The sequence below is a fragment of the Thamnophis sirtalis genome, unplaced genomic scaffold (assembly GCF_051295495.1).
Source record: "Thamnophis sirtalis isolate CommonGarterSnake01/CBP01778 unplaced genomic scaffold, rThaSir2_p1.2 scaffold_3, whole genome shotgun sequence".
Classification (NCBI taxonomy): domain Eukaryota; kingdom Metazoa; phylum Chordata; class Lepidosauria; order Squamata; family Natricidae; genus Thamnophis; species Thamnophis sirtalis.
Genome location: NW_028261383.1, coordinates 65,035,226 through 65,053,936, shown reverse-complemented (window position 1 = coordinate 65,053,936; position 18,711 = coordinate 65,035,226). Strand labels below are relative to the sequence as shown.

At 39.0% G+C, this 18,711-nt stretch overlaps 1 protein-coding gene across 1 annotated transcript; it reads right to left on the bottom strand.

The window, feature by feature from the left end:
* Window positions 1-664: 664 nt before the first annotated feature.
* DNASE1L3 (deoxyribonuclease 1L3) lies at window positions 665-15,766 on the bottom strand. Its single transcript, XM_014057193.2, has 8 exons — window positions 15,480-15,766; window positions 11,675-11,763; window positions 10,479-10,562; window positions 8,761-8,873; window positions 6,479-6,591; window positions 6,221-6,378; window positions 2,312-2,408; window positions 665-977 (listed from the first exon to the last, which is right to left on the bottom strand). Exons 1-8 carry the CDS (start codon window positions 15,609-15,611, stop codon window positions 879-881), a joined length of 885 nt encoding a protein of 294 aa, XP_013912668.2. The 5' UTR covers window positions 15,612-15,766; the 3' UTR covers window positions 665-878.
* Between the last annotated feature and the right edge of the window lie 2,945 nt (window positions 15,767-18,711).

Below are 18,711 nucleotides of genomic sequence, written 5' to 3'. Positions count from 1 at the left end.
GCCTTGTGTAATTATTTGCTCTAATATGAACACTCACTGTTATCAGGTTTTAAACAACAAGGTCTCTAGTATGTTACTATAGTACCGCAAAGAAATTAAATCCTATACACCAAAGTATAGTCAAACCATGAGATAAAATCTGATACAACATAATAGTCTTTGGCAGGCTTATCCATCTTTACTTGTTATCATCTTTCATGTCTTACTTGCCCAAAGACCATCAACATACATTACTATGAAATAACATTTGTAGGGAAAAGCACCTGGAGGAATTCAAGAACAGCTTGCGTTCAAAAATTTATGGAGCTCAAGGATATCTAATATCTAATTTGTTTCAATAATTATCTGGAGATGGAGCACATTGGCTTGGTTCATACATTTTGAGCCACGAACTCCAGACTGTGTCTTAGCAATGTATGATCCAAGCCACTATCTCAGTACAAAGGAGTTTATGAAGATGACTTTTGGCATTCAGTCTGAAACCCACCTTTCTCTGACTTCAAACTGGCTATGTGTCTGCAGAATTTGAATTTTGCAAAAAAGAAAATACAAACAGATGTGTTCTGGCTATTTAAATGTCTATGTTTATAAGGTTAGATATGGAACAATCCTGAACAAATTCTTTCACCAAATAATCCACGGGATAGAGACTAAGACATTCAAATTATTTTAGCTTGTTTATTTTATGAACAAGCAGCATTTCATTAATCTTGAATATTTGAATAGCATAAAGATGTGGGCTTTGCATTTTTTGATTAAATATATCTTGTATAGCAAACTGCCCATAAAAATGACCCCAAATATCAGCTCTTTTCTTTTCATACATTTTTGTGTTTGCGTGTTTTAAGTTTGACTAGAACGACATTTCACTGGATTTATTATACACGAGTTCTGCAATATCTGGCTGTTCTGCCCGAGGACCGTCTGGTTGTTCTCAGCTGGAATTCTACTGGGAAGTGATCGCTCACTGCTAAGGCCTGTGAAAAAATATATATTTTAACTTAAGAGACTATGTTCAGCTATCCCTGCACCAATACATATCACAACTATTATGTATAAAGTTGATATTATGATTAGTAGCTGATATTCATTGTTGTTTTACAACAAACATGAAGCAAAGATACTTCCTCTCCCCAAACCCTATTAACTCCAGACCATAAACTTCACTATACATTTTATTATAGAACTTAAATGCAAATAGAGCTTGCACAGACCATACTTCTGAAGGTATAGAAGCAGAGAACAGGATCAGAGGTGTTATTCAGCAGATTCTGACCAGTTCTGGAGAACCGGTACCGGAAATTTTGAGTAGTTCGGAGAACTGGTGAATACCACCTCTGACTGGTCCCGTCCCCATCTACTCTCTGCCTCCTGAGTCCCAGCTGATTGGGAGGGAACGGGGATTTTGCAATAACCTTCTCCTGGAGTGGCGGGGGGAGGAAGGCGGAATGGAGATTTTACAGTATCCTTACACTTCCATTCCAACAAAGCCATGCCGACAGAACCAGTAGTAATTTTTTTTGAAACCCATCACTGAACAGGATGGTTGTTAAACAAACACAGTGGTTGTTAAGCTTTTTTGGGTGTCTGCGTGTCAGAGGTGGGTTGCTGCTGGTTCACCCCAGATTGGGCAAACTAGTAGTGGTGGCAGCGGGAGGCCCCACCCACCCGCCTGGATGCTTCTGCACAGGTGCAGAAGTGTCACATGATTGCATGAGTGCGTACCCATGAGCAAACCGGTAATAAAATAAATTGCAACCCACCACTGGTTTTTGTGTGTTTGTGTGTGTGTTTGTGTGTGTGTGTGTGTATCTTCAAATGGTCACTAAGCAACCATTCATAAATCAAGGATTATATAGTAGCCTTAATTTTTCTGAAGACAAATTGGTGATATTTAGAGATACAGAAAAACAACGATTAGTGTAATATCTCATAGGCCAAAATTTGCATATAGATCACCAACCCCACCAACACAAACACTTGCTAAGGCCAACCAGGAATTGTAGCAATTACAGTTCCAATATGAGCTGCGGAAGGCTGCTTTAGAAATGAGAATTCTTGCTTGCTTCCTCCCTGAATCCTTGCCCATAAGAATCTGATTAGCGTCAATGGAGGACAAGTAGTGGGAAATCTGGTGCCCATTGCTTTATTTTCCCTTCTTGGCCTATCTTGGTCTCAGTTCTTCCTTTCTTCTTTCCTGATTGATCCCACTTCCATTCCTCTTTCCCTTTTGATCCCTTTCCCTGGTGGCCCCAAAGATACAAAACCTCAGAAAACTTTCCCCGGAGCATCACCCAATCCTTCAACCAACCTGTTCTTCAGTCATGGAGAAGGCACTCTGAAAATCAAAGATATTGGCTGAGCCCAAGATGGCGGTATTTATAAGTGTCTCTCCATGGAGCACAATCCTACAGAGTAAGAGAAAGTGAGAACAAGACTGTGGCATTAATATCTACCTGCGCCCCTCATGTCCCATTTTGAGCCTAGTAGGCCTTCCTGCAGCCTCTTGGGAGCAAAAACGGGGTATGTGGGGACTCCTGGAAGGAGCGGGGCAGGAAGTGTCAGCGGCAACCAATAATTTAACAGCCGGTTTGCCTGAACCTGCCTGAACCAGCTGAATCCCACCGCTGCTAAGAACTCATAGAAGAAATACATTGCAGAAAAGGTTGCATATGGTGTAATGCCAACCCAGGGATGGATTCTCAAAAGCACCAGTGGCCTGCAGCCAGCAGTCTGACCCACTGCTGCACTGCAGTATCGCAAGCAGCTGGGGAGAACCTAACATCATCTGGCTTTTCAAAGCTATTTTTTCCCCTTGTATCTTTTGCACATATCACAGCAAGAAGGCAAGCATACAATAAGATTATAGGCAGGTGTTATTTTTAAAAGGCATGTTGAATTTCATGTACGTTGTGCTCCAATGGAACTGGGCTGAGTAACAGGGCTGCAGTAGTTTACATATATAGGATAGAGAGAGTCTCCTACTTTTTTTTTTTACTAGTTTTCATTCAATTGAATAAAATATAATTTATTTTCTATAAATTGTCCAGGATCGTTCTGGAAAGATTCTCAGCTGAGATAGTTCTGTACTAAAGTAATGTGATGGCCTGGATTTAAAACCTTCTTTAAAACAGTTTGCACCCTCCCTGATGCTCCCTACTTTTATTATGTACCGAGGGAAAATATCAGGATAGAGCTCAAGTGAAAATCATGTGAAGTTCATTTTAGGTAGAGTTACAAGGGGTGAACGCCTCTTTAGACTTAGGCCTTTTCCAAGCCTACCTGCACTAACATTCATCTGCTTCATAAAGAGTAGATTTGTCCATCTTTTTAATGTTTAATTATTAGCTGCCCTTGGACAGCAAGGTGATCAAACCAGTAAGTCCTAAAGGAGATCTCACCAGACTGCTCTTTAGAAGGCCAGATCTTGAAGATGAAACTTAAATACTTTGGCCACCTAATGAGAAGGAAGGACTCACTGGAGAAGAGCCTAATGCTGGGAAAGATTGTGGGCAAAAGAACAACGGGACAATAGAGAATAAAGCGGCTGAATTGAGTCACGTAAGCTTGAATGGATTCCAGAGGATGGTAGAGGACAGGAAGGCCTGGAGGAATGTTGCCCATGGGGTCGCAATGGGGTCAGACACAACTTTGCAACTAACAACAACAACAATTAGCTGCCCAGAGTCAATGGGCTAAACTTGAATCTGGTAGAGGGGATTCCCTCCAGATCTGTTATCTAAGACCATATTTGACCAGAGATAAAGGTACGCTGCCTTAATTATTAAGAAGCTGGCAAAGTCCACAAAACTGGAGGAGCAGAAGAACAAGTATACCTCTTCTCTTCAAAACAAGGAAGGAGGACCTAGGAAATTACAGATCAATTAATTAGAGCCATGGGCAAGAATGCAACAGTTCGAAATGACTAATACTTTAGATGAGAAAGAGAAAATTCAGAAAGACCTGGATGGGCTTCAACAAAAAACTGAAATAAACAAGATGAAATTGAACAGAAAAAATACTACGTCTTTTATCTGAAGGAAAAAAACCTTGAAAAACACAAAGCACAGAAGTAACCAGGCTTGGCAGTTATACATGTGAAAAATAGTACATGTGTTTTGGTATCCCAAGTTGATCTATGTGAGCCAACAACGTGATGCAGTTACTAAAAAAGCAAATGTTATCTTGGGATATATTAATAGAAGTATGGAGTTCAAATCATGGGATATAATTGCTCCACTTTACTCTACCTTGGTCACACCCCACTTTGAATGCTGGGACAAGCATGGGTAATCAGACATAAACAAAGTGGAACACGTTGAAAGAAAGCCTATCAAGAAGGTGAGGGAACTGGAAACCAAATTCTTTGAAAAGGTTAAAGAAACTGAGTATGTTTATACAACAGAAGAGTAGATTAAAGAGGGATAGAATAAGAACTGTCAACCAGCAGAACAGGTTGCTTCATGAAGTGATATTTTCCCCTTCATTAGAGAACTTCAGAAAAAGGCTGGAGAGAATTTGCCTCAAATTAACAGAGTTGGAAGGGACCTTATAGGTCATCTATAGCAATAGCAATAGTAATTAGACTTATATACCGCTTCATAGGGCTTTCAGCCCTCTCTAAGCGGTTTACAGAGTCAGCATATTGCCCCCAACAATCCGGGTCCTCATTTTACCCACCTCGGAAGGATGGAAGGCTGAGTCAACCCTGAGCTGGTGAGATTTGAACAGCCGAACTGCAGAACTGCAGTCAGCTGAAGTAGCCTGCAGTGCTGCATTTAACCACTGCGCCACCTCGGCTCTCTGCTGAAGTAGGAGACCCTACAGCATTTCCAATGTAGTCCATTGGATTGCAAATGGCAGTCCAATCTCTTCTTGAAAGTCTACAGTGATGAAGCCCTCCCAACTTCCGAAGGCAAGCTGTCTCATTGGTTGATTGTTCTCACTGTCAGGAGGATACCCTGATAATTAGCCGCGAAACAGTTTTTACAGTTTCACATAACAATTGCTATGAGATAGAGACAGGAAGTCAAAGAGGGTTATTTAAAATTGATTGAGGTTTGAGGTTTGGGAGGAGCAATAGAACTGACTGATGAATCATGTTCTAGGCAACTTGCTTTCTGTTCTAGACAGATCCAAGAGCTCTGAAATACTTGTGGGCGAGCTATCAAAAGTTCACTGAAGACAGATGAAATCCCCTCTGTTATGCAACCAGTTGGAAATACCCTCTGCTATGTAACCTGATCCAGGGAACAGAAAACTTTTATGTCATAGATCCACGTTCCAAAGAAAGATCAAAGAAGACAATATATAGATCGCTTATTCTAGTTACTAGATTTAATGAAGGTACAAAATTTTCTTTCAGAAAATCAAAGAAAATCTGAAAATCAAAGAAAGATTCTTTCAGCCAAAGCTGGCAGCTTTAGCTCCATTTTGCTGTATCACAAGATGGATTAACTTGCTAAGAAGCTGTTTGGTGTCCAACTTTCTCACCCTACCTTTCTGTCATTAGACCAAGAAGAAGCATTGGAATAATCCCACCATTTAGACCTCTGAGCCTACCTGCTGTCAGTTAGATTTACTTCTGCCATGAGAGGACCCATGCTACCGATTGGGAAAGGCTGAATTGTGACCAGCCAGCCAGACCTCCATATATCTTAGTCTGACTCAATTGGTGGAAAAGGCTACCATAAGAGAGTATGATCCTTGTGAAACCTTCTCACAAAGGATGGATACTTATCCAAAGCAGCCCTAGTAGGGTGGAGGGGCGATAGTAAGTAGTTGGGACAATGATGTGAAGAACATGGGTTAAAAAGCAGGGATTTCAAAGTTTTTGTGTATGTGTGTGTATGTGTGTGTGTGTGTGTGTATAACAGTTTTCTTTGTTGCATGAAGACTTTTCAGAGTGCATATATTTTTAGTATGACTTGCTTCAAAATGATGGGTTACAATGCTATCCACTTTTGATAGCCAAAGAGAAAATGGGAGGCCAAAACTGGGGGCTACAGGCAATCTGGGAGTATAGATTGTCTATTCCTGCCTTATATATATGTTAGCTAGCTTGAGTATCACTATTTTCATCTTGTCTTCATCTCCTGTGATGAGTCAGCTAGAGCTTTGCCAATCTCACAGGACAGTTTCCCCCCCCCATACTGCTAGTAATAGGTAGCATTAGTAGATGAACTGAATGGAATACAAATGAGTCAGCCTGAGACATTACCTGTCATAGGGGCAGTGTGTTGTTGATTTCACAGTTGTGTCGTTTTTATCATCAATTATCCAAACAAAGTCAGTGTGATTTCGTAATCGGATATTTTTCCACTGCTTCTTTGCCACATAGCCACAGCCAGCATTGAAGTCTCCCATAAATACGAAATTCTTTTAAAAATGAGAGACATATATTAAGCTAGAGCTGTTAAATACATAATGCACACATGAGAGAAGATTGGCTCACTCCATGGAGTTGGCCTTTACTAACCTTAGTCTTCCAGCGTGACTTGACATCCAGAAACACATCATAGAGTTCATCGATTTCTCGCACAGCCATTTCAGGCGTTGTGTGTATTGGGATGATCACAAATTCTTTGATCTCTTAACAAACAATTTTTTAAAGACAAGAAAAATGATGGATTATTGGCATTTTTAAACTCATAGACTGAAGAATCAGACATTTAATTTTCATGGACTTGAACCCAGAGATAATTTGTAAAAACAAAATAAACTTTTTGTGGCCCTGCCAATTTCTTTCTTTCTGATTTTCCAATTTCAGTGTCCCATTCCTTCTACACTGAAGAATTACTTTTAAACTGGCAGCTGGTGGGACAAGTAGGGTTGTAAAAGAGGAAAGAAAGCAGACAAGCCTGTTGTGAATAGAATTTCATTCAGCTGTTCTGCAGGGGGAATTCATGATGCCCCACCACCTGAGTCAGGAGAAAGCTCCAGTACTTCCCCTACCACACCACCTTCCCTGATACAGTAGCACCACTTCATGCAGCTGGGCATCTTAGAAATGGAAACAGAAACAAGCCCAGTGCTGTGGCCTGTCAGCTGCTGGCCCCTCTGGCAGCTGAATCAGATGGGGAAGTGGCATTGGAGTCTGGCAACATCAAGGGAGAGTTCCGAGGGAGAAGTGGGAATGGAGCTGTCAGAGGCAGAGACAGAAGCGGAGCCTGGGCCATCCATCAGCCCTCGGATGGAGAATCAACAGCTCCTAGGTCTGGAGGTGGCTGATGAGGAAGAGGAGGAACAGCTGGGTCCAGTGCCTGACACACAGATGTGCAGAAGACAGAGAAGAGGAGAGCAGCAGAAATCTATGGAAATCTATATACTCCACAGCAAGCACTGGGTTTGTGCAATAGCAAATATGCACTTAGACTTATATACCGCTTTAAAGTGCTTTAGAGACGTCTCTAAACAGTTTACAGAGTCAGCATCTTGCCCCCAACAATTTGGATCCTCCTTTTATCCACCTCATAAGAATGGAAGGCTGAGTCAACCTTGAGCCTGGTGAGATTTGAACTACCAAATTGCAGGTAGCTGGCAGGCAGCAGAAGTGGTCTGCAGTACTGCATTCTAACCACTGCGCCACCATGGCTCATACATGCAAAAGGTAAATGTTCTGATGTCTCCAAAATAACCTTAGGTAAAGTTACGTTATATTGTTCTTAAATAGCAACCAATTTAAGTCAAATATGGAAGCTATGGAAAAGGATAAAATTATACCATAAGGGTGTTATCGACCGGCCCTATTTAGTAGCCACGTTATTCTGAAAAGCACAGAAGACATTCCACCACAAAGTGATACCGTAATCTAAACTAGGATTTAAGAAGAAGTTAATTCCATATAGTAAGGCACAACATCTGAAAATCTAATCACCATCCCATGTTGAAATCCAGAAGCAGACATCAACCAAAGAAGTGACTGCAGAAGTACACACTATGCATGCACACAGTACTGCACTCTATAACCACTGTGCCACTGTGACTCATAATAATTAATGACTGCCATGCTCATTTAACAACTGCTGCAAGAAAGGTCATAAAATTGGATCTGATCATGTGATGATCCACTTTAGGATTGTCACGACTTTCAACCATAATTGCCCGGCACAATTACAATCGTAAATCAACGATTGCCTGCATTGCCTTCTAAAGTGCAAGGGCATACATGCCTTATTCGTATGGACCAATTGAGATGTTTTTGTAAAGACAGACAAAATATCTTGATCTTTCTTTTGGCACCTTACAGCCCCTTTTTAAAAACTTGTTATTAAATCAATTGTGCTTGCTGGGATAATGGTGACCATAGCAGATCCACCAGATTGGTCCAAACACCATGTTAAAGCAGTGAGCTGCATGGAATCCCCTCTCTCCACATATGCCCATTGGTTTCTGTCAAACACCTCAAGATCACCCTACTGAAATGTGGTGGCTTCTGCAATTTGGACACATTTTTCAGGCTCAAGAGTGAGTATATGCCTCTTGGAGGACCCCTATTCCTATTCTTAAACACCTTATTAAAACCAGGTTGGAAAAAATGGCCCTTATTTGGGATTTGGGATAGGACCTATTTATTTGTGTGGGAATGATGTTGGTTTGCCAAACAGATATTGGTTTAGAAGAGCTCTGGTGTTGAATCCTTGGCTTTAGAGGGCAGGAATATTTCTGGGTATTCTAGATTTCAGGCTTCTCCAAGGGTTCCATTTCTTTTGACTTTCAACCTTTGAACGGGAAGGGCAAAGGACATTAGCTATATCTAACCTGTTCTTGGAGAGTTGAACCAAACAACAAAAGGTTCTCTGGAAAAGGCATCTTCATCACCGGGCTGCAGATCAGGATACTGATAGATTTGCTTCACACAGACGCTTTCCGATCTGCAGTGTAAATTAACATTTCAGTAGAAGGTTACTGTTCCAAGTGTGGACATGTTCTAAGGCTGTCTTTGTGATTTAAGGTGACCAAGATGCCTTACAGAATAAAAAATTAGGTAACGAGAAAAATCTTTGTATGGTTAACTTGCAATCCTAAAATAATTAAATTCTATGGGACTTAACATCTAATTGAATTAGGTTAGCAAAAATATTTGGTATAATAGAGCTCTAATACCTGAGGAGCTGATGCTCATGGGCACTTGAGCCTAGGCTAAATTTGGCTTGATAGTTTGTGATTTAACATTCATAGAACTCATTTGCAATGTTATTGGTTCATTATTAACTGGCTTAGAGTTGTTATGTTTGGGTTGTGAAAGCCCAGAAGTTTTTTTTTTTTGCCATCTAATGAATATCTAGATTTTCACATCCTCATATGGTACCACTTCCAATTTCCTTTTTAAGAAGTTTACAGTCTGTAGTCATTAGCTATTGTTACTAAGTACAGTAGCCTTTTATGCCTTCCCTATCTTAGCAATTCCGATGTGCTAGATTCTGCTACCTACAATGATGTTTCTTTTTTGTTCCCTTGAGAGCATGGTGCATTAACAGAAATTCAATTTTCCTACAGTTTTCCTCCCATATTTTTATTTGATTTATATTGTTTTAACAACTTGTGCTTATTTGTGTAGATTTGTATATTGAGAGAGAGAGAGAGAGAGAGAGAGAGAGAGAGAGAGAGAGAGAGAGAGAGAGAGAGAGAGAGAGAGACTGACAGACAGACTGACAGACAGACAGACATAGTAGTGAATATCTGTAGCTCAGGTGTAGAATGAGGGTGAAGGTTCATTCCCTGAGGTTGTGGGTTGGTTTCCAAATGTTTCATTACTGGGCTAAATAGCATCATCATTGGAGTTTAGGGGATGTTGTTCTGTTTATAAGGGCTTCAGGTGTGGGTTTGTCACTCCACAAGCAATTCCATCAACAGACACATTGACCTACAACCAGCCTACAAACCCCTCAGAATCCAAACCAACCACACAGACAATCAGAGACAGCACCAATCCCCAACCAACCTATGCAACACCCCCTAGCAGTTTACCTCCCAATTACCCTGACCTGATGTAATCTCATTATCACAAGACCCTCACTTGACACCTGAAGCCCTTATAAACAGAAAAAACACTGACACTGACATCTCCTAAACTCCACTGAAGATGTTACGTAGCCTGGGAATGAAACATTTGCAAACCAACTTACAAGCTCAGAGAACAAACCTTCATAGATAGATGATAGAAGATGTATGTTTGTATGTATGTATGTATGTATGTATGTATGTATGTATGTATAGATAGATGATAGATAGATGATAGATAGATGATAGATAGATGATAGATAGATAGATAGATAGATAGATAGATAGATAGATAGATAGATAACAATTTATGTAGCTGTAGGCCTCTGCAATTTTTTTCTTCACAGTTTCTGAAAAATATCATCTATATTGAATGAACTTATGAAATCAACATACCTGTAGAAAAATGCAATTTTCTTCTTCACAGTTTCTGAAAAATATCATCTATATTGAATGAACTTATGAAATCAACATACCTGTAGAAAAACGCATATTGCTCCTTGTAATGCCTTCTTCCTAACCTGTTACTGACCACATAACTGTATGTTCCTTCTGACCGTCTGGGAAGAAAAACGAATCTGATTTTTAATCCATTTCTCAGATCCAGGTGGGCATATCTGCACCACCCCCAACAATTTAGGGAGAGCAGGAAAGCACATTGTCAGCTCCTCCCTTTTAGCCCACCACAAATACAATCTCTGCCTGGGTTCCTCTGCTCCCTGTCCAAAGTAGCCTTTTTCTATCTTGCATCTGGTGTAAGCATGGCAGTAGCTTACTTTCTTTTAAGCAACCCATTTTTTCCCAGATACTTTCTTAGCTCCTGTGCATAGCCAGGAATGCCCTCCCCCACACTTCTTGTTCAAGAAGATCTGTTGCACTTTTTGCTAGAGGTCATTCTCAGTGGCACAGTGGTTTTAGCGCTTGCTTGAGGTGAAGAACAGCTCCAGTTTCAAATTCGATCCATGTTTTTAAATACAATTTTTCTTTTCTGACCCACCTACTTTTCCTCTATGCTTGGGAGCTGGGAGTAAAGTCTTTTAAACTCAAGTGACTGGAAAAAGAAAAGAATCTTGTACGATGGACTTACAAAAGATTAGCCACTGGAAAGGAAGGTAGCTCAGGGAAAGAAAAATACTAATTTTTAAAAATCCCCACTTTGGCCAATTTACAAACTGAAGCAGACTTTTAAGAAAAGCTAGGAAAAGGCAAGAATAATTTAATGGACTCCTTTAGAGTGAAGTATGAAGAAATGCACAATACCTCACAATAATGGTTCCTTTCTTGTGTTTCTAAAAGTTCCAACCTTACCCTTTGCGCATTTATTGTATTTGTTTATAGTTTTAATCATATTGAATATTTATAATTATAGTTATAAATATTAAAATGTGGTGAAAATAAAATATAGTTTAAAATGTGCATGGTACAGACTAATGTTTCATTCTGATAATCTTTGATCAATATTGGTTTTGTGTCTCATACGCATATCACCCACCGACCTATATATCAAACATATATTGCTTCTCTTTTTCCTCTTCTTTCCTCCAATAACAAGAAGAGCAATAAGGAAACACTTACTCTAATTAGTGGCTCTATTACGAATATTTTATCCAATGTCACCCAATCTGCATCCAAACCCTGCCAGTTTGACTAAAACTTCATTTCTGCATCTTACCCATTTAGTTTCTCTAACAGAAAGGGGCATATTCTGTTCCTATTGTCCTTTATTTCCATTAGTAGCATGATATCACAGCGAGATATAATCTGAGGAGCAAACAAAAAATGTCTGTAAAGGCTCTATGCTTGGCATGTTATACTATGAGAATTGTTGATTAGAGCTCTAATTTAATTAGGATCTTAGTTGTTACATTGCAGTAATAATGACATTGGGGGAAAAAATAAGACTGTCAACTTGACCATGCGTTTTTGTAGAGGAACGTTGCAGGCAGTTTTGGCGTTCATAGAGAGCCGAGGTGATGCAGTGGTTAGGGTGCAGTACTGCAGGCCACTTCAGCTGACTGTTATCTGCAGTTCAGCGGTTCAAATCTCACCGGCTCAAGGTTGACTCAGTCTTCCATCCTTCTGAGGTAGGTGAAATGAGGACCCAGAATGTGGGGGCAATTTGCTGACTCAATTTGCTAAAAATCTGTAAACCGCTTAGAGAGGGCTGAAATCCCTATGAAGCGGTATATAAGTCAAATAAATAAATAAATAAATAAATAAATAAATAAATAAATAAATAAATAAATAAATAAATAGTTACATTTATTCATAATTTCAGTTTCTAAGGTGCCCATCCACCAATGAGTGTTCTCCATGGCCCCCATTCCTTTGAGAATATGTCCCTTTCAATGAAGAGGTAAAGTGGTGATTATAGTTACAGATGATACATTGGGAACATATTGGTTCAAATCTCTAATGATTTTCCAGAGCTTACCAGGTCCTATACAACCCGTTATTCAGAGTTTCTCTTGATGATGTTCTTTGACAGTACTTGCCTTTTTGCACTTCTTAGAAGAAGCAACAACTCTCAGCTGACCTTTGCCCAGGCTTTAAGAGGCACCGCCATTGGGCACCTACACTGATTTACTCAGCTGTCTTTTCTGCTCAGGAATTACAAACTAGGATCCACTGAGATCACTAATCCCAGATCCAGAATTAAGAAGGCCTGTTTGTTAATATTAGAATAGAATAACAGAGTTAGAAAGACCTTGGAGGTCTTCTAATCCAACTCCCTGCCTAGGCAGGAAACCCTACACCACTTCAGACCAATGGCTGTCCAACATCTTCTTAAAAACTTCCAGTGTTGGAGCATTCACAACTTCTGGAGGCAAGTTGTTCCAACTGATTAATTGTTCTAACTGTTAGGAAATTTCTCCTTAGTTCCAAGTTGCTCCTTTCCTTAGAACAGATACTTTTAGAAAATCTTAGTAGGTATGAAGAATCAACTTTCCTTGAAATTCTGCTGCCAATCAGGGTAGAGCATACAATAGCTACCACTGAGCTTGCTATATAACGTAATTATAAGTACATCATTGCATTGTATACCCTGGACCAAGCTAGTGCCATATTTAACCACTGTGTGGGCTTTTCATATAAAAATGTGACATAGATGTATACTACAGCTTGGGAATTTATGAGGGAGTGATGCTGGGACACTAAGAAGTTCATAGGGAAGACATTTCAAGGCTGGTAAGTTTTATTCTCACACATTTTTAATTAAAAGTCTATGTTGTACTGATGAATAATGAATGCTCATTATAATAAAATTTTTACAAATCCATCCCCTGCATGGGTATGCCATGATGGACCATTGCATACATCCTTGGAATCCATTCCAAGAAGCACTCCATGTAAGCACCATATACTCCAGTAAGTATTAAACTTTAATAAAGGTTATTTTTATCTTTCTGTTCACCTTTCTTAGAAATCCCTCATAATTAGTGATCCTGAAGGCATTTGCCTTTGAATTTGGATTAACAATCATATAATTGCCTATGTTTTAATGCTTTGTGGGTTTTTAAAATTATTTTTGCTGTTGTTTTATACTACCAGAGGCAACCTTGTTTGAGCAGATAAGGCTTTACAATTATTAAACAAATTACAATAGTCTATGTTCTAAATTTAAACACGTACACATGGACAGGATTGCATCTCTATTAATGACTAAAGATCCATAGTGTGTTTTAAATCTGCCTAAATCCAAATATTGACTTACTGTTTGATGAATAGCCAAATAAATTCATTCTGTTAAATGAACATTTTGGGTTACCCTTTTAAACATCACAGCAATGAGTCTGCATCAAGAGAATCATATACACAATCACATATTTTATTAGTATTAGAGATTTGAAATTCGTTATTTACTAGATTAAAAAAATCATGGAAAGAAGCTGCATTCTACTTTTCTGGAGAAACACAAAATGATTCCAAACAGAAGTCATTGCAATGTGAGAATAAAATACTATTTTTGTTAACCTCCTCCGATCCAAACCTTTGAATGGTAGCTACTGTATTCAACTCTTTCTCATATAGTCACTTTTGCCCCCAATGCCACCTTTTGACTTGATCATTTCTTCTTAATGAGCTCAGAGGTTTGGTCGCCACGATGTAGAAAAGATATGGAGACTAGATGCTCTTAAAAAAAAGGATAAAGTTTACCCCTCAGTTATTCTTGTTAGGTATAACTACTGATTGTACTGTTATAGAGACTAACTTGATTTTGTATTTAATAACGGCAACAAGACTGTTGGTGGCGCAATACTGGAGGAAGGAAGATTTGCCTACTATTCAAGCATGGACATTAAAAGTAACAAACCTAGCAGAGATCGCTAAAATATCAGCATATCTCAAGGACCACTCAAATGAGAGATATAAACTGGAGTGGAGAAGATGGATTGACTATATTCAAAATAAATACGGGACTAAGAAATTCCAGATAGTTTATGACTGAAGAAACAAGGAATGAGATAATCTGTTTAGAGTCAGCCTAACAAAGAGGAGTTAAAGCTCAAATGAAAGATGATACTAACTTTCTTTAAGTTTATTTTAGAATATCTTTGTTAAAGATTTATACTCTGTATTTGTTCTGGGAAGTCGGGGGGGGGGAAGGTTGGGACGGGTTCAGGTGGGGAGAGCAGGGGATGGGAGGTAAATATTTGTAAAAGTTTTTTTTCTAAAAATTTTCAATAAAAAAACAGATATGGAGACTAGAAAGAGTGCAGAGAAGAGCAACAAAGATGATTAGGGGACTGGAGACTAAAACATATGAAGAACGGTTGCAGGAACTGGGTATGTCTAGTTTAATGAAAAGAAGGACTAGGGGAGATGTGATAGCAGTGTTCCAATATCTCAGGGGTTGCCACAAAGAAGAGGGAGTCAAACTATTCTCCAAGGCACCTGAGGGCAGGAAAAGAAACAATGAGTGGAGACTAATCAAGGAGAGAAGCAACTTAGAACTGAGGAGAAATTTCCTGACAGTTAGAACAATTAGTCAGTGGAACAGCTTGCCTCCAGAAGTTGTGAATGTCCCAACACTGGAAGTCTTTAAGAAGATTTTGGACAGCCATTTGTCTGAAACGGTATAGGGTTTCCTGCCTAGGCAGGGGGTTGGACTAGAAGACCTCCAAGGTCCCTTCCAACTCTGCTATTGTATTGTATTGTATTGTATTTTATAGTGGCAATTAAACTAACTGAAAGTGGCAATAGCCAAGGAGACATTGGAAAAAATGATTTTCCCCCCTAAGAAATCAAATATTTTCATAATCTTACATATTAACAACAGCATTTGCAATTAAAATCTTGCTATCCATATAGTTTTGATCTGCTGATGACTTTCTGAGGTACGTTTGTTGCTAAACTCATAGATTTATTAATGCTCAAATACACATTAATCTGAAACTCTTCTGTGTTAATATATAATTATTCAATTGAAAGCCCCATTGTTTAATTTAATTTAACCCCAAGAGTGAATTACATACCTCTATAATAACTTCTATGATTTCTGGGTTTTTTCTCTTAGATTCTCCAAATGATCTCACGTTGAAAGAGCAGATTCTTAGGCCCTGAACAACCTGGCCAAAAAAGAGCAGGAAAAGAAAAAAACGCAGCATCTTTTAAGCTTTGCCAAAAGCTAATGCAGTGTGATGAACTTCTCTCTCATTAGCACTCACACTGCCAAAAAAAGTAGAATTTATAAGTATGCTCCTTTGTGACCACTATGCAAATTAAGCAACAGCCTTCCAGCTTCTCTTGCACACCATTCACTTCTCTGTTTTCAGTTTAAGGTTAACCTCAGTTGAGGAACTTAACTTCGTGCCTTGTGAGGATTACCTGACATGGAAGTTACCCTCACATGACTCTGCCTACAGGAGACAATGGCAGACATTGTCTTTTCAGTCTCATATCAGGACAAAATAGTTCTGATTTTTAAAGGAAAGGGAGCTCAAGAAGGGCTCTTTTAGATCTTCATGCTTTTGGTCACTACTTTCCACATGGGGCCGTGGCAGCCATTTTGAATGGTTTGACATCCATGGGCTGCACTAAATGGGATCGTGCACATCCTGCATCTGGGCATTGCTGGACTGCTGCTAATGAAATCCCAAGGACTCCTCACTGCTTTGTCACTGGAGGTTTTTTAGTGAAGATTGGATAACCATTTGGCTCAAATTGTATAAGGTCTCCCTGTTTGAGCAGGGAGTCGGACTAGATGACCTCCAAGGTCCCTTCCAACTCTGTCCTTCAATGATTCTATTTCCCTCTACTTTGCTATTGGGGAATTCACCCAGTGAGCATCATATACCATTTAGAAAAGCCTATGGAGAATTGAGCCATGAGTAATCCCTTTTGTCCATCTCTTTCAAGAGATGGAATCGGATACTTTGTAGAAGTGGCTGGGCTGCCATTCCCTGAATCCCACTTAACCATTGGCCTGTGGGGCTAATTCAACAGTATCTGGAGAGATCTACATTCTCCTTCTATTTAGTGGTGAACATTTAAGACCCTTATCTAATATTGTTCATTCTCAGTGACAGGGACTTTATTGGATTTAAAACATGATTTCTTTTTCATGTGAGTAGAGACTTTGGGGTATTGCACATGTTCTCTATTATTAAGTTTCATACCCACTTCCATCTTTCCACATGCACAACTCCTTTTCTTGTCTCTGGTTTGCTAACAAAAGGTCAACTGGAATTTACAAAGGTCAAGGGCTGTAGTTCCCCTATGACATCTGCAAAATTTATTCAAGTGTAATATTGGAAACATTCTCAGTGAGGAATCTGATTCCTTCTAATTTAAATCCAAGTTTGCTCATGAGACTAAAACAATTGAAGACCCAGAGCTTTTTTCGCCCCACATCGATCTGTAGGACTTCCTATTATATTCTCACAAAAGAACTCTTGCATCCCAGCATCCCCATCTATTCTATTCCCTTTCAAGGTGCCCAATGTTGGGCTCAGTGCCGAAAAAGAGAAAGAAGTCCTGCAATCGGTAAAATAAATTAGAGGCAGGAGACAAAATGAAAAGAAGTCTACATACATATAAACTTTATAATGATATCATAGTGTGGTAATGGTGGGGAGGAAAAGATTAGATCCCATGACTACTGGTAAGTATACAAGCAAAAAAGGGGAAGGGAGGAAAATGAAGAGGAAGGTCAGAGAAATTGAGAACAAAGCCAACATTTTATACTGTTCAGGTCATAACGACACTTTCTGTTTGAATAGCAGCTGCTAGGCTCTTGCCCCCCTTTCTGATTGTTGTGGCCCTTAGCTCTAATGCTCCTATAAATTGTTTCAACTTTGACCGAGGGATGAGACTAGTCTGATTATTTCCCTTTGTCTTGATGATATTAGTGGTGTGGGAGATAATTTATGAGAGCCAGTCACATGCACCTTGCCACTAAAGCTAAGCAAGTTTGGACATAAAATGGGAACGTGGAGGGATCCAGGAGAGGAGCCTTTTCTGTCAGAACATCTTGCCCCCCCCCCCCCATGGAGGGAGGTTGGTTTCAAGCCTCCTGATATTCCCAGAAGACTTAGATCTGCCAGTTAGCTTGGGACTCCAATGGGGGAGCATCACAGCAGGGGTGGTTGATAAATTAACAAGAGATCCCACCTCTCCCTCATCCTGCTGTGCCCTCCCCATCTTTTAATTGAATTGCAGTATCTGGTTTTATTTATGTCTTTTATCTTGTGTATAATTTTTATTTTTTAGTTTAAGTTTAATCCTATGTTTTTATGTAATAGTAGAGAACCCTCTAGGTAGAAAGGGGTAAATATATCCTTTTTAGAGGTTTTGAAGGAGAGTGGGGCATGAACATCTACATTTAATTGGGAAACAATCTCATCTGGCTTTTTGGGGGAAGATAGATTGTTTTTGAGATTGGTCTTATGGTATTTAATCAATCAGCAACTGATAAGAGATGGCATTAAGAAACAAACATGGACATTTGCTCCAGGACCAATTAGAGTTAATTTTGGGAATGACCTGGGATTGAAGCCATGGTAAATTTTCTTCAAATTGATTTCAACAACAGTTCATTAACAGAGGGTTTTGGAATTTCAATCTTGTCTCTCTTCTATTATTAATAAGAATTTTTATTACTTTAATATCTTTATATATTTTTATTATTATTGTGTTCCCCGTTAACTATATTGGTATTAATTAAGTATATAGAAGACAGTCTAACCATTTGTAAACTGATTTAGTATTTTAGTTGGTAGTTTAAAATTCTTTTGGCCTGTTTTTCAGGGGATAGGAAACTAACATTGTTGTATTATATAAATCAGCATTCAACTAGGGAGGTTACTAGGTGTGTATGTGCTAATATTTTTTTTTCAAAGAAATCTTTTCTTTTTAATGTCTTGTTTATTGTGTTTTTTTCTTTTGTTTTTACGTATTTTAGTGTTTTGCATTTTAATTTTCTTTGAATAAACTAAATATTATAAATGAATGAATGAATGAATCCTCCTGAATGTTGTTTGAGTACTATAAAGAAGCTTATCCTGGTTGACAGGACATGCATTTACAGTAGCTTGTAAGACACAACATCATGGCTAAAGCATTTGTTATGTGATACAAAAGCAAAAACCAAAGACTGAGATTGGGAGATTGCCAGAATGGAAAGAATATAGAGGAGTCAGAAAGTAATAGTCACTTCACTGACATATTAAATTGAGGAAAAGTGTTATCATGGAAATTCAGATGCCA

Excerpts from the sequence above, each read along its gene's own strand:
- DNASE1L3 (XM_014057193.2), bottom strand. The coding sequence starts at position 15,611 with ATGCTGCGTTTTTTTCTTTTCCTGCTCTTTTTTGGCCAGGTTGTTCAG. Across the intron at positions 11,764-15,479 it reads TCATAGAAGTTATTATAGAG|ATTATATCTCGCTGTGATAT; the intron begins GTATGTAATTCA and ends TTTGCTCCTCAG. Across the intron at positions 6,379-6,478 it reads AGTCACGCTGGAAGACTAAG|AATTTCGTATTTATGGGAGA; the intron begins GTTAGTAAAGGC and ends CATTTTTAAAAG.